This window comes from Gobius niger, assembly GCF_951799975.1.
Source record: "Gobius niger genome assembly, chromosome: 20".
NCBI lineage: Eukaryota > Metazoa > Chordata > Actinopteri > Gobiiformes > Gobiidae > Gobius > Gobius niger.
This window is the reverse complement of record NC_136871.1, coordinates 23,212,832-23,231,113: the sequence shown is the minus strand read 5'-3', so window position 1 is coordinate 23,231,113 and position 18,282 is coordinate 23,212,832. Positions and strand designations below refer to the sequence as shown.

Genomic DNA, 18,282 nt, shown 5'->3' with positions numbered 1-18,282 from the left:
CGTGCAGGTTTAGACACGGATCAGTAATCTGTATCTCAGTTGAAAGATGTAAACCAAGATGTACATCAAAGAAAGTCTCCAGTCACAGGGTGTCAGTAAAGTAACAATAAGTTTATCTGAGCCATTAAAAGCCCCCATCAATGATGCCCTTAAAAGTGCAACACATGGTTATCCCGGCCCTCTTCTTCCTCAACTCTAGGAACATTTACCTTCCATGTAATTAACTCATGAGTCCACAAACACATGAACTTGAGACCAGGTGAGTATTATGTTTTATCATTAAAGGTGTTGATTACGCAACACCCAAACGCGAGCCCAAACGCAGCGTGCGTCCACTATGATCCCCTAGTCTCTTCTGAAATGATAATACGGTTGGAGAATGAAGCAGTGGAGAGTCCACCTCTGTCGACAGGAGACAGGCCTCACATCTTAAACATATTTTCGGAACAGGGAGGAGGCGCAGAACATTTTCCAAGAGATTGAAATATCAAAAGAAATGGCGCCACAGGAATCACTTCCAGGGAGGAAAAAGTACAATAGTTCACATTCTGAATACAACAGCCCCTCCACGAATGCATCTACTAATATGAAATCGCCTATAACTTAGATTAAGCAAACATTTGAGGTTACCCGGAGTTGACCAGAAGAGAACTGAAACAAAAATAATTAAATGCCCAAAGAAGTTTGAAGCGTTTTAATTTTGGTTAATTCGAAGTAAAAACATGACTTTTTTATAAGCTCCAGTGGACATCTTGGACTGTGTTTGAGAACCACTAGAGTACAACAACTGGAATTCTATATCTTTTATTTTCTGTACAAACATGATTCATAAACTGTACAACAAAGCAAAACACATCAATAACCAACATTTACAGATGATAAATTATAAATTACACAACAATGCCCATGTTTCTAAACACAGTTGTAAATGTTAAGGTAAAAGGGCAACATAGTTTGCAGCAAAAAAACAAACAAAAATCCCAAATGCTATTCCAGTTCAGTGAATCGGGCGAACATGGCTTTGCGGACAGCATCTTTGTACGTGTCTGAAGGAGAGAGCGTGTAGTTTGAACCCTTGACGCCAAGACCAGTTCCTTTGGTTCTTAACTGAGCCTGAAATAAAGACAAAAATACATATTCATTTTTAACAATCAAACACATATTTAGCTGGTGCTTTTGTCATTTACTGTCCAGATTTTCTTTTTAAACTGTTCCATTTATTTCTTGTTTAAAGTGGATATATCATGCATACATAGGGCTTAATAACAAGCTGTTATAGATGTGTCAATATTTTACATTTATAATTAAAACGAATGAAATAGTAACAATGAAATACAGGTGGAATACGCAACAGTCTATGTCAGCTCTTATACAGGAGAGTTCTTGAGTCATCTTCTGTACTGTGTAGGACACACTTCCACTACAATGACTCAAGAACCTTTATCGAATACTGAAAGTGCAGTACACACCTGCGTCCAGCCAAGGGCACTGTGTTCCTTATATGGGATAAGCGTTGAGAGCATACAGAGGAAGAAAGCGGTTTTCTTTTTCTTAAGGCAACTCTGGAGCTTTCTAAAGTTAAAGTATCCATCCATCCATCCATCCATCCCCACTTTTCCGTTTCCGGGTCCAGCTGTTGGAGCTGCCCAAATCACATTATTGCCTTAATTCCTTATTGCTCCTCCTACAGGTGGTGGGTCCAGAGGCCTCAAGGTTCTAATTGGACCTGTTGGTCTCTCATAAGGGGCTTCTGAACCGCTCTTTGTCTGACCCGTCACCTAGGACCTGTTTGCCATGGGAGACCCTACCAGGGGCATGAAGCCCCTGACAACAGAGCTCCCAGGATCATTCGGGTGCTCAAACCCTCCACCACATTAAGGTGGCGCTTCCAGGACGGGAAGTTAAAGTATGTGATTGAAAATGATTTACAGGCGGTTATTTGACTAAGTAGCAATAAGGGATAATGTGATTGTGATGAACTAATCAGTGCTTGGATAGTGCTGTGACGTGATCGTTCATCCTCGCAGTCTCCTGCTGAGACATAGAACTACCTTCTCCAGTTCTCAGTGAAGCCAGGTGTCAATACGACGTGCGTTGTGTAAAAAAAACAAAACGATATTATAGCTAATTTAATAAGTAACCTTCCGTTTGGATAAAAAGTTGCTAGTGCTCTTATTTATGGTGTTGTGTGCTGGGGAAGTAACATCAGGCAGAGACAGACTGGATCAGGACTCTGCAGTGTCAGTCATGGAGAAACTTCTCTCTGATGGACAACAGCGACCGCCCCCTACATGAGCTGGTGATGAGACAGAGGAGCTCCTTCAGCGACAGGCTGCTTTCGCTCTCCTGCGCCACAGATACTCAGGAAATCTTTCTTGCGGTATATTAAATCCTTGTGGGGGAGAAGCTAAGTGGGAGGAATGACAGCTGAACAGAACTTATATTCATTCTTTGCACCGTCTATATACGTTTTTGCTGTTTTTATGCAACTGAATTTCCTTCGGGTTTAATAAAGCATATTTTGCTGTATCATATCTAAGGATCTCACGATCCGATATTTTGACACTTCATGCTGACCGATACCAAGCTGATGTTTTTGTATTATTATATTTTTACAATGATACATTTCATGTGTATCATTATACATTACAGTAGTTTCACCAGTTGGCGTCTATTAGATCTTTTTTTATAAACATTCAAGAAGGTTTGGATTTTTAATGTTAAATTAGATGGTAATGGTGGGAATTGTAGACTGAATAGGCATTTTACATTACAACATTACATTATAATTGCAGCATTTTCACAAAACAGCAGCAGATATTGTTTCAGTTGGATCTGCTTCCATTCAGGTCTATTGCATTATGTTTAGTGCCTGTAAAAAGACAAATACTAGGAGCACACTCATTATTATGCGTGTCTCTCAGAGTCACCTTTTTAGCCTAAACTAAGGCTGGGGTACTCAAATTAATGTTTTTAAGACTCTGCATGATATGTCCATTTTAATAACAATTCCATGTCTAACATGGTAGGGTTTGCCATATTACCTCGATTGGTGCTGTAATTCCCTGCTGGTTTCTTCCCAGCCCTTTGCCTTCCTTCCAGCCCATCGCCTGCAGCATTTTGTTTCCAATGTTATCACTGGTGAGGCCATCCTTTGTGGGCTGCTCATAGTTACTGCCAAGAAAGAAGAAACAATTAACTTATCAACTATATTAACATCAAATTAAAAGCAACAGAAGCTATTTACATGGCCGCCGTGGGTGGTTGGTTGAATTTCTTCTTTTTGGGTGCTGGAGGTTCAGGAATACCATATTTTTCTCTTCTCTCAGCTGCCCGGTCTCTGTATTTCATCTGCAATAAAAGATAAACTGTATTACCAGAGTTTCTCACATAAAAACTAGGCAATGTTCAAAAGACAGACCTCAGACTCTTTCCTCTCCAATTCTTCCAGCTCAGCTTCAGTCATTTTGGATCTCTGAAGTACTTCCAAGTTTTTCTACAAACAATAACAATGTAAAATGGACAAAACGTAAAACATATTTGGAAAAGTGTGCGATGTGGTTACCTTGTGAAGATCGGAGAGCTGTTGATGTCGTATTAAGCTCTCTTTGTTTGGGAACTGTCTTCTACACAGCAAGCAGGCTAGTTTTTTCCAATCGGTAAGTTTGTCCTGTCCATCTGCTGCTTCCAGATCTGCTCCTGCTTCATCAGGGTCACTGTCTCCGCTGTAGGCTGCCACTAAGCCCTGCATGAACCACAGGATGATAATGTAACACGCAGCTTTTCCCAGAGCTCAAACTAAAGTACAGCACAACGAAAACAGACTTTGTTGCTGCTAGCCGAAGTAGTAGGGGCCTCTTCTTCATCTGGCATGAGTCTGTCCAGGGCTCCTGCTTGCTAGAAAAGAAATAAATAATGTTTTCTTATAGATGCAGGACTCCAGAGTATCAACTAATATGGTCACATGTGTCCTAAGAATTTCATGGGCGCGACTACCGTAATGCTCTCGACTCTTTTCCTATAATTTATAGTTTTTTCCCCAACATTTTCCACACCAAATGGCAAAGCGGTATTTCAGAGGCATATAACCATCCCCTGCCAGAGTAGGCTCGGCACAAATGGCTCTTTCTTTCGTTTCTTTTTCATATTATTTTCTTTTTTATTCAAGTAATACTAAAATATATACAAAACAACTCTCAAGTCAATGCAGTTTGAGTGAAAAGGAGCAGTGACCCAGGTAATCTTATTTACAATTACCATCAAGTGAGTTCCAGATATAATTTTGAACATTTTGCAATGGGAGAAAGTTGAGCAGAATTAAGTTAAAGTTGTTGGTGCGGCCCCTTGTAATAATCAATTGCCCATCCCTGCTCTAAAGTGTTGTAACGTATGTGAAGATCCCCCACAGGGTTTCGAGGTTGGCATCTTCCACAAAAGAAAGGGCAATTATTTGGATTACTTTGCGTTTTGTCTTGGACTGCAATAAGACACAAACATCTTTGAGGGCGAGTCTTTACTTTGGCCTTAAAACTATAATGTTAAAGCCACCCTCAGCTATTCCATTTTGCCAGCCCGGGAATGGTTGCACTCCCACACTGCATGGCTAGATACGCCACCTTTGCTTCTGTGGAACAAAGTTGGCTCTCTATTTCAGAGAAGACCGCCGCGCCTTCGCCTTTCACCAACACACCCCTCACCTGCCCTCGCACCATGTCAACACCAACACGTGCAGGGATCACAAATGTTTGAAGCAGTAAACGCATCAACAGTTAGCGGCTAACACAGTCAGAGTTTAGCATTATGACAGAAGTTTACAAAAGATCGTGAACTGAGAAACATCTGAGCGACTTGCTCTGATTCAGCCGATATCCTCATGATGTGTCCATGTTGTTTGTTTAATAAACCAATATCTACAGGGAGTAGTCTTAAATAAAGCACACACTGGGAAGTGTATGAGGGGTTCAAGAGTTGCGGGAAATAAAAGCAGGGTTCACTCCTCCTACTGCTGAGAAACAATTCCAGGAGTATGGCTGAGGGCAGCTTTATGGAGAGAACAAGCTAAAACGTTCAATATTGACTATTGCATGAAAATTAATGTTTTTACCACTGTGTCTCGTGTTAAAATGAAAATATCACTGTCCAATAGTTAAACGTAACATACAAAAAAGTAAGTACAAATTACAATAATTTCAGTTTTTAATACTTTCAGGCATTTATCAAGTGATAGACCTAAATTATGTCCTGTGCACCTTAAACCTTAAAGAAAAATCTAGGCAGATCAGTTTTAGTTCTGGGCCCTGACGTGTGTGTGGTGGTGAAGCCGTGACAGCTTACTTGAAGGAGGCATACCTTCTTTTCAAACATTATGAAGCCAGCATCAGCAGCAGCTGCCTCCTTCCTCTCTTCTTGACTGATCGGCTGAAAACTGCTCCTGAAATTCTCCTTCTGTTTGTTCAGACTTTTGGCCCAGCGTTCCATATCCTTTGCAATCTGAATGTAACCGATGAAACATTCCTTGTAAACATAATCAAAATGGCCGTTTAGGTCAAACAATAGAGTACCCACCTGCTGAGCTGTCTTGCTTTTTGGTTTTTCCTTCTTGTCTTTGCCTTCTTTATGTTCCTTGTTAGCTGCTGCAGATCCACTTGCGTTTTGTTCAGCATTAGAGTCAGCTGGGACATAGGTCTGTTTATCATTGTCCCAGTATAAATACTGCTGTGTCTGAGAGTTGTAGTAATACTGAAAGCAAAAGTACAAATAACTACATTGTGGATCCTCAGTGCTGTAACATTTATGTGCAGTTCTTACTTGAGTATTGGGATCGTAGTAAAGGCCTGTTTGTGGGTCATAAAAGTAGCCAGATGACTCATCATACTGATAAGTGGATGTATCTGGAACAACTGTATCAAAAACATTTTCAGTATTTTAGAGAATGAAGCAGATATACACCCTATGTAGCATACTCTACACTCCTGCATGTTTTGACTCGGTCCCTACCAGTATTTGGATCAGCCATCTGTGACGTCCCCATCAGCATAGCATTGGCTGCTGCAGATCCTGGGACAACAGTGACAGGCAGAGACATGCCTTCAACACCAGTGAGGTGTCCCGCTGGATGTTTTGGGTCAAACTGTTGAGCAAGAGGCACAGCCAGGAATGAATGTAGTAAGAGAACGTGATGTCCAAAACTCATCAAATACAATGAAGTTGCCTGGGTTACCTGAACAGCAGGTTGAGCAATTATGTGAGGCTGATACACTTGAGCACTTTGTGAAATGACCACACCAGCTGCAGTAGGAGCCATATTTACTCCCGGGGCTGCTAAAAGAAATTCAATTGGTGAATTAGGCAGTAATAAGTTTGTTTTTTGGTTAAGTGCTCACAGTACCGTAGTGGAATATTACCTCCTAAAATCCCATTTCCTTGAGATGTACTTGACCCAGCAGCTTGATTGTAAAAAGCTTGATAATTCTACACAATAAATAAAAAGGATCAATATTCACTTTTAGAAGATTCCATCAAAGCTCTTTGAGGTTAACATTACTATGGTGACACCAATTTCTCACTTACTTGAGGTACATAGCCTTCTTGCAGGTAGCTATATTCCGACATGCCATCTGAATTTTGTTGTGGCTAAAAGACATTGATCACCATGACAAAAATGCACAATATTGAATTGCCGGTTGATTTGGAAACAATGCAAATTCAATTACCTGGCTTGACGACCACTGGGCTGCAGCAATTGCTGTACTGGCAACAGAGAAGGCACTGACACGATTTCCATCAGGTAGCAAAAGGTCTCTTAGTTTACACGCAGAAAAAAACATTATTTAATTGATTTATCAACAGCAACTCTTTGCATTATAATGCGAACACGCTGAAATTGTCACTCACTTTCTCGCACTTTTTGCATAATCAACGCCTAGTGTTTTGCCATCAAGTTTTAGAGGAGGTTGCAAACCCTGTAATATTGTCAAGAGCTGAGAAGCTTCCTGCAAGAGGGAAGAGTAGGTCAGATAAAGCCCAATGATATAATGTAAACCAGGTCATGGGTTAAAAACGTACAAGGGGTGAAGACAGCTGCACAAAGGCAAATCCTCGGTTCTGGCCTGTCTGCTTGTCCTTGATGAGGCGAATGTTGTTTGCAGAGAGATTTGCATAAGGTGCAACAGCTGAAATTATGGCTTCAACAGATGTGAGTGGAGCAATATTTCTCAAGATGAGGGCTATATGAAAACAAGATGCTGTATCAGAATTTCAGATCACTTGATATAAAAATGCACATACAAAGCATGTTCTCCTTACTGTCTCCATAAAAATCGCCCAGTGGTGGATTTTCAGCAGAACCAGAACTATTTTCACCATCTGTCAAGACAATACACATTTAATGTGAGAATACAGCAATGCAAAAATCGTCGCCCTTTAATCATGTCCATCTTGAGTTCATTCTGCATCTACTGTGTTCATCCCAGCCCACTTTATAATCTACAGGTGATGCATTACTCTCATACCATGTTTTATCTTTCCTGTTTTAGCACAAGGACAGTTCTACTGCACAGTGAAATACTTTGAAATTTAAGTTACATGTATCTGGTGCACTTTGCTTCTTCAGGGCTGCTCAAACAGCAGCAGTCAGTGGCCTTGACGACTTACCAGCTTTGGCTGCTCCACACCTGAAGCACTTCAGCCTCCTCCGGAAATTGTACAGGCCACACTGCAAGTAACCGTTCAAATCATTTTTATTATTCACCTTCTAAACCTCAGTGCTGCCTCAGAAGACGCAAACCATACTTACCCTCGACACAACTTAACCTTTACCAATGCTAATATAATGCACGAACAGCAGAAACGGCTACAAACTTGTGAGCCTAACAGTTCTGGTTGTGTATGCATGTAACATGTGTTTCCATGTATATTTTTTAAAACATGCAAGTGATGCAGAAATGCAGGTTGGTAACTTACAGTGTTACAAAGCCAGTCTTCATACTTGTTCCTGGGGTTACTGAAGTGCATGTCGACATTTTTCCCTTGGATGATTAGTAGATTCTGTGAAAATGGAAAGGGTATCAATCAAATGGTCTTTAAATTGGTTTACTATTCATTGAGCAGGCAGTGGAAGGGAAGGAATGGGGACAGGAACCCCAACAGACAGCCTTTGTGATAAGACAGGCACATGTTGTTCATGTTTGCATAATGTATGGAGCTTTTAAAAGGTGTTTGGGACCCGAGTGCACCAGAATGAGCTGGAGCAAAGTGTACAATGTGACTGCTTTAGTTAAGTTGTAAACCCAGGATAGACTTTCCAAAAGGAATGTGAAACAAATAAATATCTCACTAGAACAGAAATAATAATAATGCAACATAAAAAGCAAACCACTAAGCTTAAAGTGAGAACTAAAATGTGCAGCTTTACATGATTTAAACTTGCTTTGGCTATTGTCCACCAAATATGTCCATTTCAATACAGAACATTTCTGTATTAGAAACAGGATTAATAACACTTTAAGGCATTGGAAGCCATTTGGGTTTTTCTAGATCCCCAAGGACATAACTAAACTTGGCGATTGTGAAGCAACCTGATTGGTCTCCATCCATCGGGTAGCATCTTGCAAGTGATAAAAGTCCACGAAGGCGAAACCACGGCTTATACCTAGAGACAGCATTCAAATATAGACGGGAGGTGTGTTAGTTAGAGGTCCATGGGTATAAATTCAAACTGTTCCACAAACTGCTTCCCAACCCAGGCCTTGTGTGGTTAACACTTGGTCAGACTCATTTGAGTTGTGTCTTGAGTAGTGCCTTCTTTTTCCCCCTCAACTGTACTTACCTTTGAATGGTACAAAATTTATCTTCCAAGTAAAGAAAGCGCTTTAATAATGGTTCAAATCGAAGTGCTATGCGAGACAGGATATGAATGGAAGCAACTTGGGCCTATGGTCACAGATAAAGGGGAGATGGGTCCTCACCCATTGGGTCCTGTACGGTTCTCACCTGTCTTTTTCTTCATTAACCGGACATCCACAGGCTGGGGACCCTCCAGCTGGTCAAGAGCCATACGTATCTAGAGGAAAAATATATGGAAATATTTCAGTGTTGTCAACATATCAGAAAAAAAAAAAATACATTTAAAAATAAAATATATACTTACATCTTCTTCCGTGATATGAGGGGAGAGACCCCACAGCATGATCGTTTTGCTTTTCTTGTCATCTCCAGGCTCTCGTCTGTAGTCCTGATCAGCATAGTCCCCATCAGAATGATAACCATCTTCTGACCTATCACTATTACGACGTTTCCGTGGCTGAAAAGACAAGCAGTCGCATGCAATAAGAGAGCTGTCCATCTACACGCACGCACCTTTACTAAGGTGTAATCACCTCAGGACTATCTCTGGCACCCCGGCGCTCCCCTTCATAGCGATCACTTCGTCTGTCGTCAGCCCAGCGTCGGCCATCCCTCTCCGGATCCCGGTCTCGTCTGTCGCGCCAATCGGAATCATCTCGAGACTGCTCCGAACCGTATCGACCGCTGCGCTCAGTCCGACCAATCCTTTGGTACATTTACAAATAAAAATGACGTATACAAAACCATCGCATTAAATACAAATTATTCTGATTATGATTCTAATTTCAAAATGTTAACTATTATGCAATAGGCATTTGACAGTAGCCTCAAAAGCAAAACACATTAATGACATATTCTGCTCGAAGATGTGAACGAACACTGCAAACGTAAACCACGTCCTCCAACATTAGCAATAGCATAATGGCCAAAGGCTTCTCACCTTTTATCGGCTCCCATTTCTCTCCAGTTTCACCCAAATACAGAAGCTGAAGGAACAACCAAAAATAGTCACATTATGTTAATTTCATGGCACTTTTTTCTGCAAAGCATTCATTACGCAACAAAAATAATGTCCCGCGTCACAAACTGTAGCTAACGCAGAGGCGGAGAATCGAACACTAGCGTTAGAGAAAATGTCCGGAGCGACGTAGGCTAAGCTAGCATTAGCACACAAACACCAGCTTGAATGTAGAAACGCTGCCCAACGCAAAACAACAGCTCACAACTGTATGCCTACAATGTTTGTACCTTTAAATTAGCAACGACTGGTAAATACAATTCTTCTTCAGAATGGACATTCGACGACTTGCTTCTTTGTCCCAAGATGCAACAGTGCAGTAAAATGCCACAGGAAATCCTTTCACCCAGATTTTACCCCGCCAGGTCGGAGAACCAGGGTGAGCTCGACATGATCAGTGCGTCCTGGGGTTGGATGCCACCGAAACGCACTGTGTATAAGCAAGAATATGATCTAAATTAAAGCGTAGAATAGATTAATCAACGCAATAATAGTGGCAACGTGGTGGTCACATGATGTCTGTCTATGGGTGGCAAAATACAGTCTATGGGCAAAACTGCCTGAAAAACCATACATTGGGTGAAACTCTTCATTCCACCATTTTATCAGCTCTGTGAACTTTTGAAAGATTTGTTCTATCTGTGGGTAAATGTGAGAGTTATTTATATAGATCATGTGTTATTATCTAAGCAAAGATAAAGCAGAGATCCAAGGTTTTTGATTTGTCCATTTACTTAGCCGATTATATATCCTGTGTCATTACATTGTTACAACAAAAATATATAAGTGACATCATCCATTCAATACTAAATAAGTTTTGCAAATGCAAAAGGTGAATGTGGTAGAAAGATCCCTTGCTATAGTCCTTGGTCTTTGATTTGTGCATTTACTTTCTATACAGTCTATGTCATGACAATGCAACTACAAAAACACAGACATCTAGTTAATACCACATACCTTTGTATGCAAAGGCCAAATTTTTTGGCTATGTTTTCTCAAAAATAGTGTTAAATAATAATTGTATACTTTGTCATATGTAAATCCTTACAACATAAACCAATTCAATGTACAAGGAGTGGGGACTACACAACAACTTGTTAACCTTGGCACACAAACATAGTCCTCCTGATGATCAATGACACCGACAGTAGCAAATAGTTAATTTGTTAATAGAGTTGCATTATTATAATTCACCATGTCATTATGCCAGATCGTTTGTAAAAAGAAAAAAGAAAGGAAGAAAAAAAAACATTGTTTGAAATCACACAAGGCCATCTTTTTGTACAAATGTTTCATAAAATAAGACATACACTTCTCATAAAATATTATAAAAATGGTCAACACAGTCCCAGGAACAAAACATTTAGAATTCATCACACTGAAGTAGAGAATGAGGTTGAACTGGAGGGTAATTCATCACACTGAAGTTGAGACTGAGGTTGAACTTGTGGGGTATGGGGAAGGGGGCTTGATGGTCCAATAATATTCTCCATTGGGCATTTAGGTCAATGTCTCCCCCTTTGTTACCTATAAGACAAAAAATGTCGTTATTATGCTCGCATAATGTATATTTGCTGTAGCCATTGAAATAACTTACTCTTGCTTCAATATATTCAATCCTCCTTTCCAGCGCTGTGAGCTTCTCGTTGAGAGTAGCCAAGCGAGATCGGCAGGACATGTCTGAGGAACAAATGTTATGAATATAGATCTGCATAAGCAATGACATTCATTGTACTATACTTAATCGCGGAAATGTCATAAGCAAGCTCCTAATTATGATTGTATAGAAACTGTGGAAATAAAAAAGTCATGTATAACAAAGACAAGCACCCTAAATGTGAATAGATCTAAATAACTATTTTGATGGTTGCTGGGTCGAAATCAGTACTAGCCTTAGCACATTTTTCCCATTGACTTGTCGTTTCATAAACACAACTACATGTTGCACTGAAGGTCCAAACACCAACATGCAAAATGCAAAACAAACGGTAGTGAAGTTATCAACAATATATACATATGAAAACAAAACAGGCATATTAAATCAGGGTTACATTCCGCTAGCATCGCAGCTAATGCTACTTGGGAGTGGCCAAGAGAGCAGCATCAACACTGTTGTTAGCGATAGCAAGCTACGGCTAGCGACGCAAACCTTCAGATGTCACCGGTTTCGTTCTCTAGATAAAGGTATTATTATTACCAAAAGAATTAAGGAAGTCGGCGATCTTCTTTATACTGCTGGTTATGACCTCGATATATTCTCGATTTGCCCAGTCTTGGTGAATCTCTCTCTGAACCGGGTCCTCCTGACCAGCCATGTTGAAAGTATCAGAGACGAACAGGAAGCAGCGGCTGACAGCCAGCAGCACGAGAAGCACAGAGCGCATTTGGAGGTAGGTCCAAAATGTGTTCATGCCCAAATTATTACAAAACTCAACTGATGTATTACATTGTTTAAAGTTATGCAATATCACGCCTGTGTTGATTGTGTACACAGATGAACACCAAAAAAAATGTGTTGTGTTGTGTTACAAAGATTTATTAAATACAATATTTACTTTAGTTCCTCCTAGACTAACCCAATACAAATACTAACAACACAGAGACATAATTTGTCTTTTACACATGTATCAGAGGCTCTCTGTACAAATGGTTTAAAAGAGCTTCTTCATTAAGTAAACCGACTCAACAATTCAGTGTGTTGACAATATTACATTCGAGGGATAGTCTGTCTGGGTGTGGAACAAAAGGAGTGTGTTCACGCTACACACTGCATTTATGGACTACTATTGGATCCTTTTGAGTAACTCTTGAATGTCAGCTTCAATGTTGATGGTGAGAAAATTGCGACTGTAGCGTTTGTAGGGTTCACCATCGGGACCAACAAGAAACTTCTCAAAATTCCAGGACACATCATTTCTTCTGACCGGACTCCAGATGATGGACTTGGGGTCGTTCATGAGAGCCATGGGGTCATCGGACGGAAAAGGTAGCTTCTCTTTTAGGTAGACAAACAAGGGATGGGCATCATTACCATTCACATCCACCTTCTCAAAAATGTGGAACTTTGGCTCAAAGCCATTTCCAGGACGGACATACTTCAAAGATCTCAATATTTCATCATTCTTGCAGTTTTCCTACAAAAACACAGAAAACAACAATATTTAAATCAGCATTATTTCTTATGACGTCTGGGAAATGCATAAAACAACTGCAGATAAGCCATAATAGGAGTGGCAATTTAATTCCTGTAATGACCAGTAAATCATTTTAGCAATTCTGCAAAATCCCAATATTTTTTAATTTTTTAAGTTTTTATATTTTTACGTCTAAATGTAGCTACTATCGTAGCTAATTGAGGGAAATTGTTTTAAACATATGTTGTGATGTCATCTATCAATAATCAGAAAAAAACATACAAGTATTTATTTTATTACAAAATCCTAAAATGTGTTTTGTTGTTACTGGCTCATCGCTCCTATAACTTTACTGGGGGTTTCCATGGAGAGGTTGACTTAAGATAAACAAATGTGCGATTTATATTTGTTCTTAGTTCAATTAACATTAGCCAAAACTAATCATGGATAAAGTAGTCGAGGATTTTGCCTCCACGTTCTCCATGTGAGTTTATGTTCAGTTCATATTTTGTGAATTGGACTACAGCTGTCGTCACGCTAATTGCTAATTGCTAATTGGTTTATTTCACTGACAATCTGTGCGCGTTCAGCCCGCCCGTTCAAACTGCTCCACTTGCTCCGTGACCAGACTAATTCCCAGCCTGGAATGGACAGGGAATAGTATGGCAGAGCCACATGTGCAACTACCAGTCAAAAGCAGAACTAAACAGGTTGAAATTTCAACCTAGCTTTAAATTCAACAGCCATTTGACCTCCCCTAGCACCGCTTAAAAGAGTTTTGTTTTTTCTAAAAATCGCTACGTGTCATATTTTTAACCACGTTGTTTTTTGTACATCAGCACTAAACAGTGGAAGCCTTTCAGTGCTCCAGAAGAGCTCTGTGGAGGCTCGTAGCCGGTCCGCCCGTCCCGTTAGTGCGGGGCTTCCCCCCCTTTTGCCCTTTTAAGGAGCAGGCTTCGTAGGAGGAGAGTGAGCAGCCATGCTAATTTCACAGACCACTCGGGATCATTACAATGAATGGAGCCGAATAGGATCTGCCGATCTCTAATCATAAAATCTATGTGTATAATCTAAAATGTTATGCAGTGTACCTTTAAGTTCATGCTGACCAATAGAATTGAGGAGAGGAAAATAAACACACAGAAAGAAGAAAGAAAGAGGGAAAAAAAGAAAAAACAGAGGAGATCTAGCCTTTGCTGTTGCTGGCCCTAAACTCTGGAACTCTCTGCCTCTGCCAATCAGAATGGCCTCCACTGTTGACAATTTCAAGTCGTTTTTGAAAACGCATCTCTTTGCACTGGCTTTTAATCCAAGTTGAGCTGGACATTTGATTATGCTGCAGTTTTTATTTTTTGTACATTGTTGAAGCAATATGTTTTTTGTGTGTCTGTATTTCTGCACTGAATATGGAAAGCACTTTGGGGCAGTACTCTGTTTTTAAATGTGCTATATAAATAAACCTTGACCTTGACCTGGTAATTTAATTAAAAAAAACTATCATGGCATCCCTATTATTATTATTATTATTATTATTATTATTATTATTATTATTATTATTATTATTATTATTAGGCTTATTAATAGGCTTATTATTACTATCTTGTATTCAATGTATTCTTATTTTTACTTATTTGTTTTTTTTCTTCTTTGAAGGAAAGTGGATGGGACGTGAGGGCTGGTGTTGTTGAGTTTGTGCATTTTTATTGGCAAGTTATTACTATATTAAATAAAAAATGACATGTTGTATTTTTCTTTGTATTATTAATATATAGTTAAATAAAACGACATCGTTCAAATATAATCATTGGTATAAGAAATAAGTGATAATAATAACAACTCATGCATGTGGTAAGACAACCACAAAATGCACCTCACAATGACACAGCAAAATTACACCCATTGCTTCACATGCACTTTTGGCTTTTAATAATGAATTTGTACATAGCCTTTTTCAAATGGGTACTAACTCAGTCCAATATGTTTTAACTAAAGAGGATGCAATGAAGTTTATTTGCTTCTATCTTCTTTTACGCACTTTTTTTCCCTTCACACTTTTACGTTCCCACTAACTACTTTTTTCTTTAGCCTTACCTGGTGTCCGAACTGGTTGCAGGGAACACCCAGAACCACGAGTCCTCTGGGCCCATAGCGGGCGTGGAGCTCGTTCATCTGAGAGTAATCCCTGGCTGTTGTTCCTCAAAGAGACGCCACATTTTCAATCAGGACGACTTTTCCCTTGAGTGCTGAGAAAGCCAAGGTTTCTCCAGACAGCAATCTTGCTGAAAGATCATAAAACCTCCTCATAGCCACGGCCATTGTTGAAAATGAGAGAGAATTATGTCCCTAAAGACAAAAACAACTTTTTGGTTAACACCGTCTTCTACTTTAAATGGGCGAGAGTCGCAAATTATCTCAGACTTGCCCTTTCTGATAAACCTGGACCTACCAATATTTAGAAGGGAGTGTAATAACAATAGCAATATACTTTTCTACTTTGACCTTAAACTAAATATTAATTAATTCTTCATCTTTTGTATGAATAAATCAACTTAGCACATACATTATTTGACCAACAATAATAAAAGTAAAAATTAAAATAAAAAAGGATCCCCCGATTGCCCGGCGAAAATGGTACATTCCAGGAAGTAGTTTAATAAAGACCCTAACTACTCTTGTCCATGATTATTATGCATTAATTTCGCAGAGTTGCAAAGGTTTGTTGTGTTATAATTTACCACCGAAATCATCTAACAATCTGCCTAACGCCAAATGCATCGGAACAAAAGCACGCGGTGTTCAAAAATCAACGAGGCAGGAAATAATAATAGTAGCCTACAACAATGCCAGACTGGCCCTGTTTGTGCGCCCTTGGCTTCGTGTTTATTAGTTTTATAATCGCGACATACTTGATTTACTCGGGACTGCTTTCAGAAGTCGTGGTATTAACCGGTTCTCCTCCTATAAAGAAGATCACCATTGTTTACAAGTTCATCCAAGGGCCATACAAGAACTGCGCTCACGTTTTCAAGGAATCCCACAACATTGGACCAAAGCTGTCCCTCATCGGAGTTTTTTATGACGACCCTAAAAAGGTAAACTCAAAAACCTAGTTCTATCAGCTTACTCTAACAAAGTATTGTTTCAATTTGAGCGCATTAACACTGTTCAGGCTCGTGTCGTCCACTAGATGGCAGTATTGCTTTGGTGGCTTGGTAAGGTGGTCTCAAGCTCTGCAAGGCTGTGTTATCTTGCTGTTGTGATGCACTAATAAGGCAAATGTCGTCGTCTTTGTGTCAATTCTGGATCATTAGCTCACAGACAAACACTTATAACATATATGTTCAAGTTTGTGTAAATGTGATGGTTGATACACAGTTGACCTTGAATTTTAGTGAGACCCCTGTCATACTAACCCCCCATTGACCTCTCAAGTGCAGGCACATTTTTGGACCGAAAAGGCCTGGCTTTGAACTCGTGACCCAATTCGCAACAATCTAACTGTGGATAAAAATGTAGGTTTGGACATTTCCCATCTCCACATCAAAACCCCTTTGTTGTGTTCATCATCCTCTCTTTTCCCAGTCCGCAATTAGACGGGCCATAGCTCAGCGCACGGTCACAGCCAAGTGTGATCTAAGTTAAAGTAATTGGTGTAATGATCTTGCCTCATTACTGTCCCAGCCTCAGAATGCAATCGAGTTGCCTGTGTTAAGAGTTCCCATAGAGCGTGTGGAAAGACAGAGGTGCTGCTATTCACCGCCTCAATATTCAATACAGGCCACTGATGGTGGTGGGAAGCTCTTTTGGTTCATGCATCGTTTATTATAAACTTATAAGGAGCCGGCAACTTTTAGGATGTATCTTTTTAGTCCTATAGATCATTTCATCACTTTACATGCACAATGCAGTGCAAAATCCAATAGAAAGTCTATGGGAAACTGACCAAATGCTTTTTTCCCCACTGTACCTGTAGGCATCTGTACCTGTTGTACTCTTTAATTTGTGCTCCTTAACCTTATTTTTTCAATTTTTATTTTGTCACTTTGCCTTAGTTTTATCTCGGATCTATGTTGTGTCTAAGTTATGGGAAAAGACATCTTTATGACAATGTTCAACCGTAAAAATTGCATGTCTTATCAAATTTGACTCTTTGTGAAATCCAGTTTCTTGGATGTTACTATATCTCCACTTCCCCACTTTTTGCCACCTCTAACCACCTCCTCTGCAGAAACAAAAGACCTCAAGTGAGGACTTGACTCTGTCCTGAGTTGGTTGCCATGGATACAAGGCTGGAGCGCTCTCGGTCTGTCTTTGTTTTTCTCAAAGAGCAAAAACACTTCTCCAAATGCCTGCGTGTGGTTTCAAAGCGAGGGGATTCTCTGACCCGTTGGGCCCCACTGCCCCCCCACCACCTCCTGAAGTTTTTTCTCTCTTCTTCTCACAGTGGCTCTGGCTCAGATAAACGCTGGAAGGCCTGGAGGTTGGATCTGCTTCTCTTTTTTTGGTCCAGCCTCCTCCTGTTGCAGCCCCACGCAGCAGCGGGGTCACACTTTACCCCCTTCTTGGGATGTGCTGACAAGCCTTCATCTTTGGGAGGCAATATTTTTGTTTTCTTTCCAGCCAAGGCTATGACAAAATACTTTCACATTGTGGTTTTTAAAATGATTTTCAATTTTATTTTTTAAATTTCCCAAAATTAACCATCAAAGTTGCAGAGTCTTTTTTGTAATCAGCATCCAATGGTTCAACATCAATTAGAAAAAGAACATTAGGCCTGCTGTATATGGTCTATGCAATTTTGGACCAAACTTTTCAGGTGCCTCAGTCAGCGGGGAGAAAAAAGCGACAAGTAGTCATGTTGTTGTCAAGTGAGCAATTTCTTTGTGTGCTTTTTGATTAGAGCAAAAATACAGTTTAATGTTTGATCACAGCTTTCATTTTTCAGCGTGAAAGCACCACGGGGAGCCTTATAACTGCAAACAGCCTGATTGAAACCCGAGATTGGTGAGCAAACTGCCACGGCAACTGTACAAACTCATGTCTCTCTGTCAGTGCGAAAAGGAGACTCAAAAATAACACCAGATTCTCAATCCAGGACACATTTGGAACATATTTCAAGGGCGACTTTTGGTACTGTCCTCTTGATATCCATCCATCCGTCCGTCTGTCCGTCCGTCCATCCTCAAACCTTCTATGTCTATCTTTTAGAACAATATTTTGACATACCAAACCAACCAATGTAAGAGAACGTCATCTCTTACGTTATCTTAATGAAGAAGGATCATT

General features: G+C 40.0%; 4 protein-coding genes across 5 annotated transcripts in view; 1 reads left to right on the top strand and 3 right to left on the bottom strand.

Moving 5' to 3' along the window:
* Positions 1 to 846: 846 nt before the first annotated feature.
* Positions 847 to 10,202, bottom strand: rbm5 (RNA binding motif protein 5). 2 transcript variants are annotated; one of them, XM_079578202.1, is made up of 25 exons: positions 10,093 to 10,202; positions 9,785 to 9,830; positions 9,378 to 9,549; positions 9,149 to 9,301; positions 8,992 to 9,061; positions 8,577 to 8,650; positions 7,963 to 8,046; positions 7,654 to 7,714; positions 7,306 to 7,365; positions 7,066 to 7,226; positions 6,895 to 6,992; positions 6,714 to 6,801; positions 6,571 to 6,633; positions 6,405 to 6,471; positions 6,221 to 6,321; positions 5,998 to 6,130; positions 5,809 to 5,900; positions 5,566 to 5,739; positions 5,350 to 5,490; positions 3,826 to 3,897; positions 3,566 to 3,745; positions 3,422 to 3,496; positions 3,248 to 3,351; positions 3,045 to 3,174; positions 847 to 1,113 (listed from the first exon to the last, which is right to left on the bottom strand). In XM_079578202.1, exons 2-25 carry the CDS (start codon positions 9,799 to 9,801, stop codon positions 988 to 990), a joined length of 2,496 nt encoding a protein of 831 aa, XP_079434328.1. In that variant the 5' UTR covers positions 9,802 to 9,830; positions 10,093 to 10,202; the 3' UTR covers positions 847 to 987. The 2 variants fall into 2 exon arrangements, with proteins under 2 accessions (XP_079434328.1, XP_079434327.1); XM_079578201.1 differs by lacking the exons at positions 9,378 to 9,549; positions 9,785 to 9,830; positions 10,093 to 10,202 and having other exon boundaries at positions 848 to 1,113; positions 6,221 to 6,318; positions 9,149 to 9,283.
* Positions 10,203 to 11,087: 885 nt separating this feature from the next.
* On the bottom strand, positions 11,088 to 12,219 carry brk1 (BRICK1 subunit of SCAR/WAVE actin nucleating complex). Its single transcript, XM_079578229.1, has 3 exons — positions 12,060 to 12,219; positions 11,460 to 11,542; positions 11,088 to 11,389 (listed from the first exon to the last, which is right to left on the bottom strand). Exons 1-3 carry the CDS (start codon positions 12,175 to 12,177, stop codon positions 11,363 to 11,365), a joined length of 228 nt encoding a protein of 75 aa, XP_079434355.1. The 5' UTR covers positions 12,178 to 12,219; the 3' UTR covers positions 11,088 to 11,362.
* A 189-nt stretch (positions 12,220 to 12,408) lies between these two features.
* Positions 12,409 to 15,404, bottom strand: gpx1a (glutathione peroxidase 1a). Its single transcript, XM_079579442.1, has 2 exons — positions 15,088 to 15,404; positions 12,409 to 12,996 (listed from the first exon to the last, which is right to left on the bottom strand). The coding sequence occupies exons 1-2, from the start codon at positions 15,310 to 15,312 to the stop codon at positions 12,646 to 12,648; spliced, it is 576 nt and encodes a 191-aa protein (XP_079435568.1). The 5' UTR covers positions 15,313 to 15,404; the 3' UTR covers positions 12,409 to 12,645.
* Positions 15,405 to 15,718: 314 nt separating this feature from the next.
* Positions 15,719 to 18,282, top strand: part of tex264b (testis expressed 264, ER-phagy receptor b) — a 42,909-nt gene continuing 40,345 nt past the window's right edge. Inside the window, exon 1 of the mRNA XM_079578220.1 lies at positions 15,719 to 16,088. Coding sequence (XP_079434346.1) covers positions 15,837 to 16,088 — 252 coding nt within the window. The 5' untranslated portion in view covers positions 15,719 to 15,836. The remainder of the gene's footprint in view (positions 16,089 to 18,282) is intronic.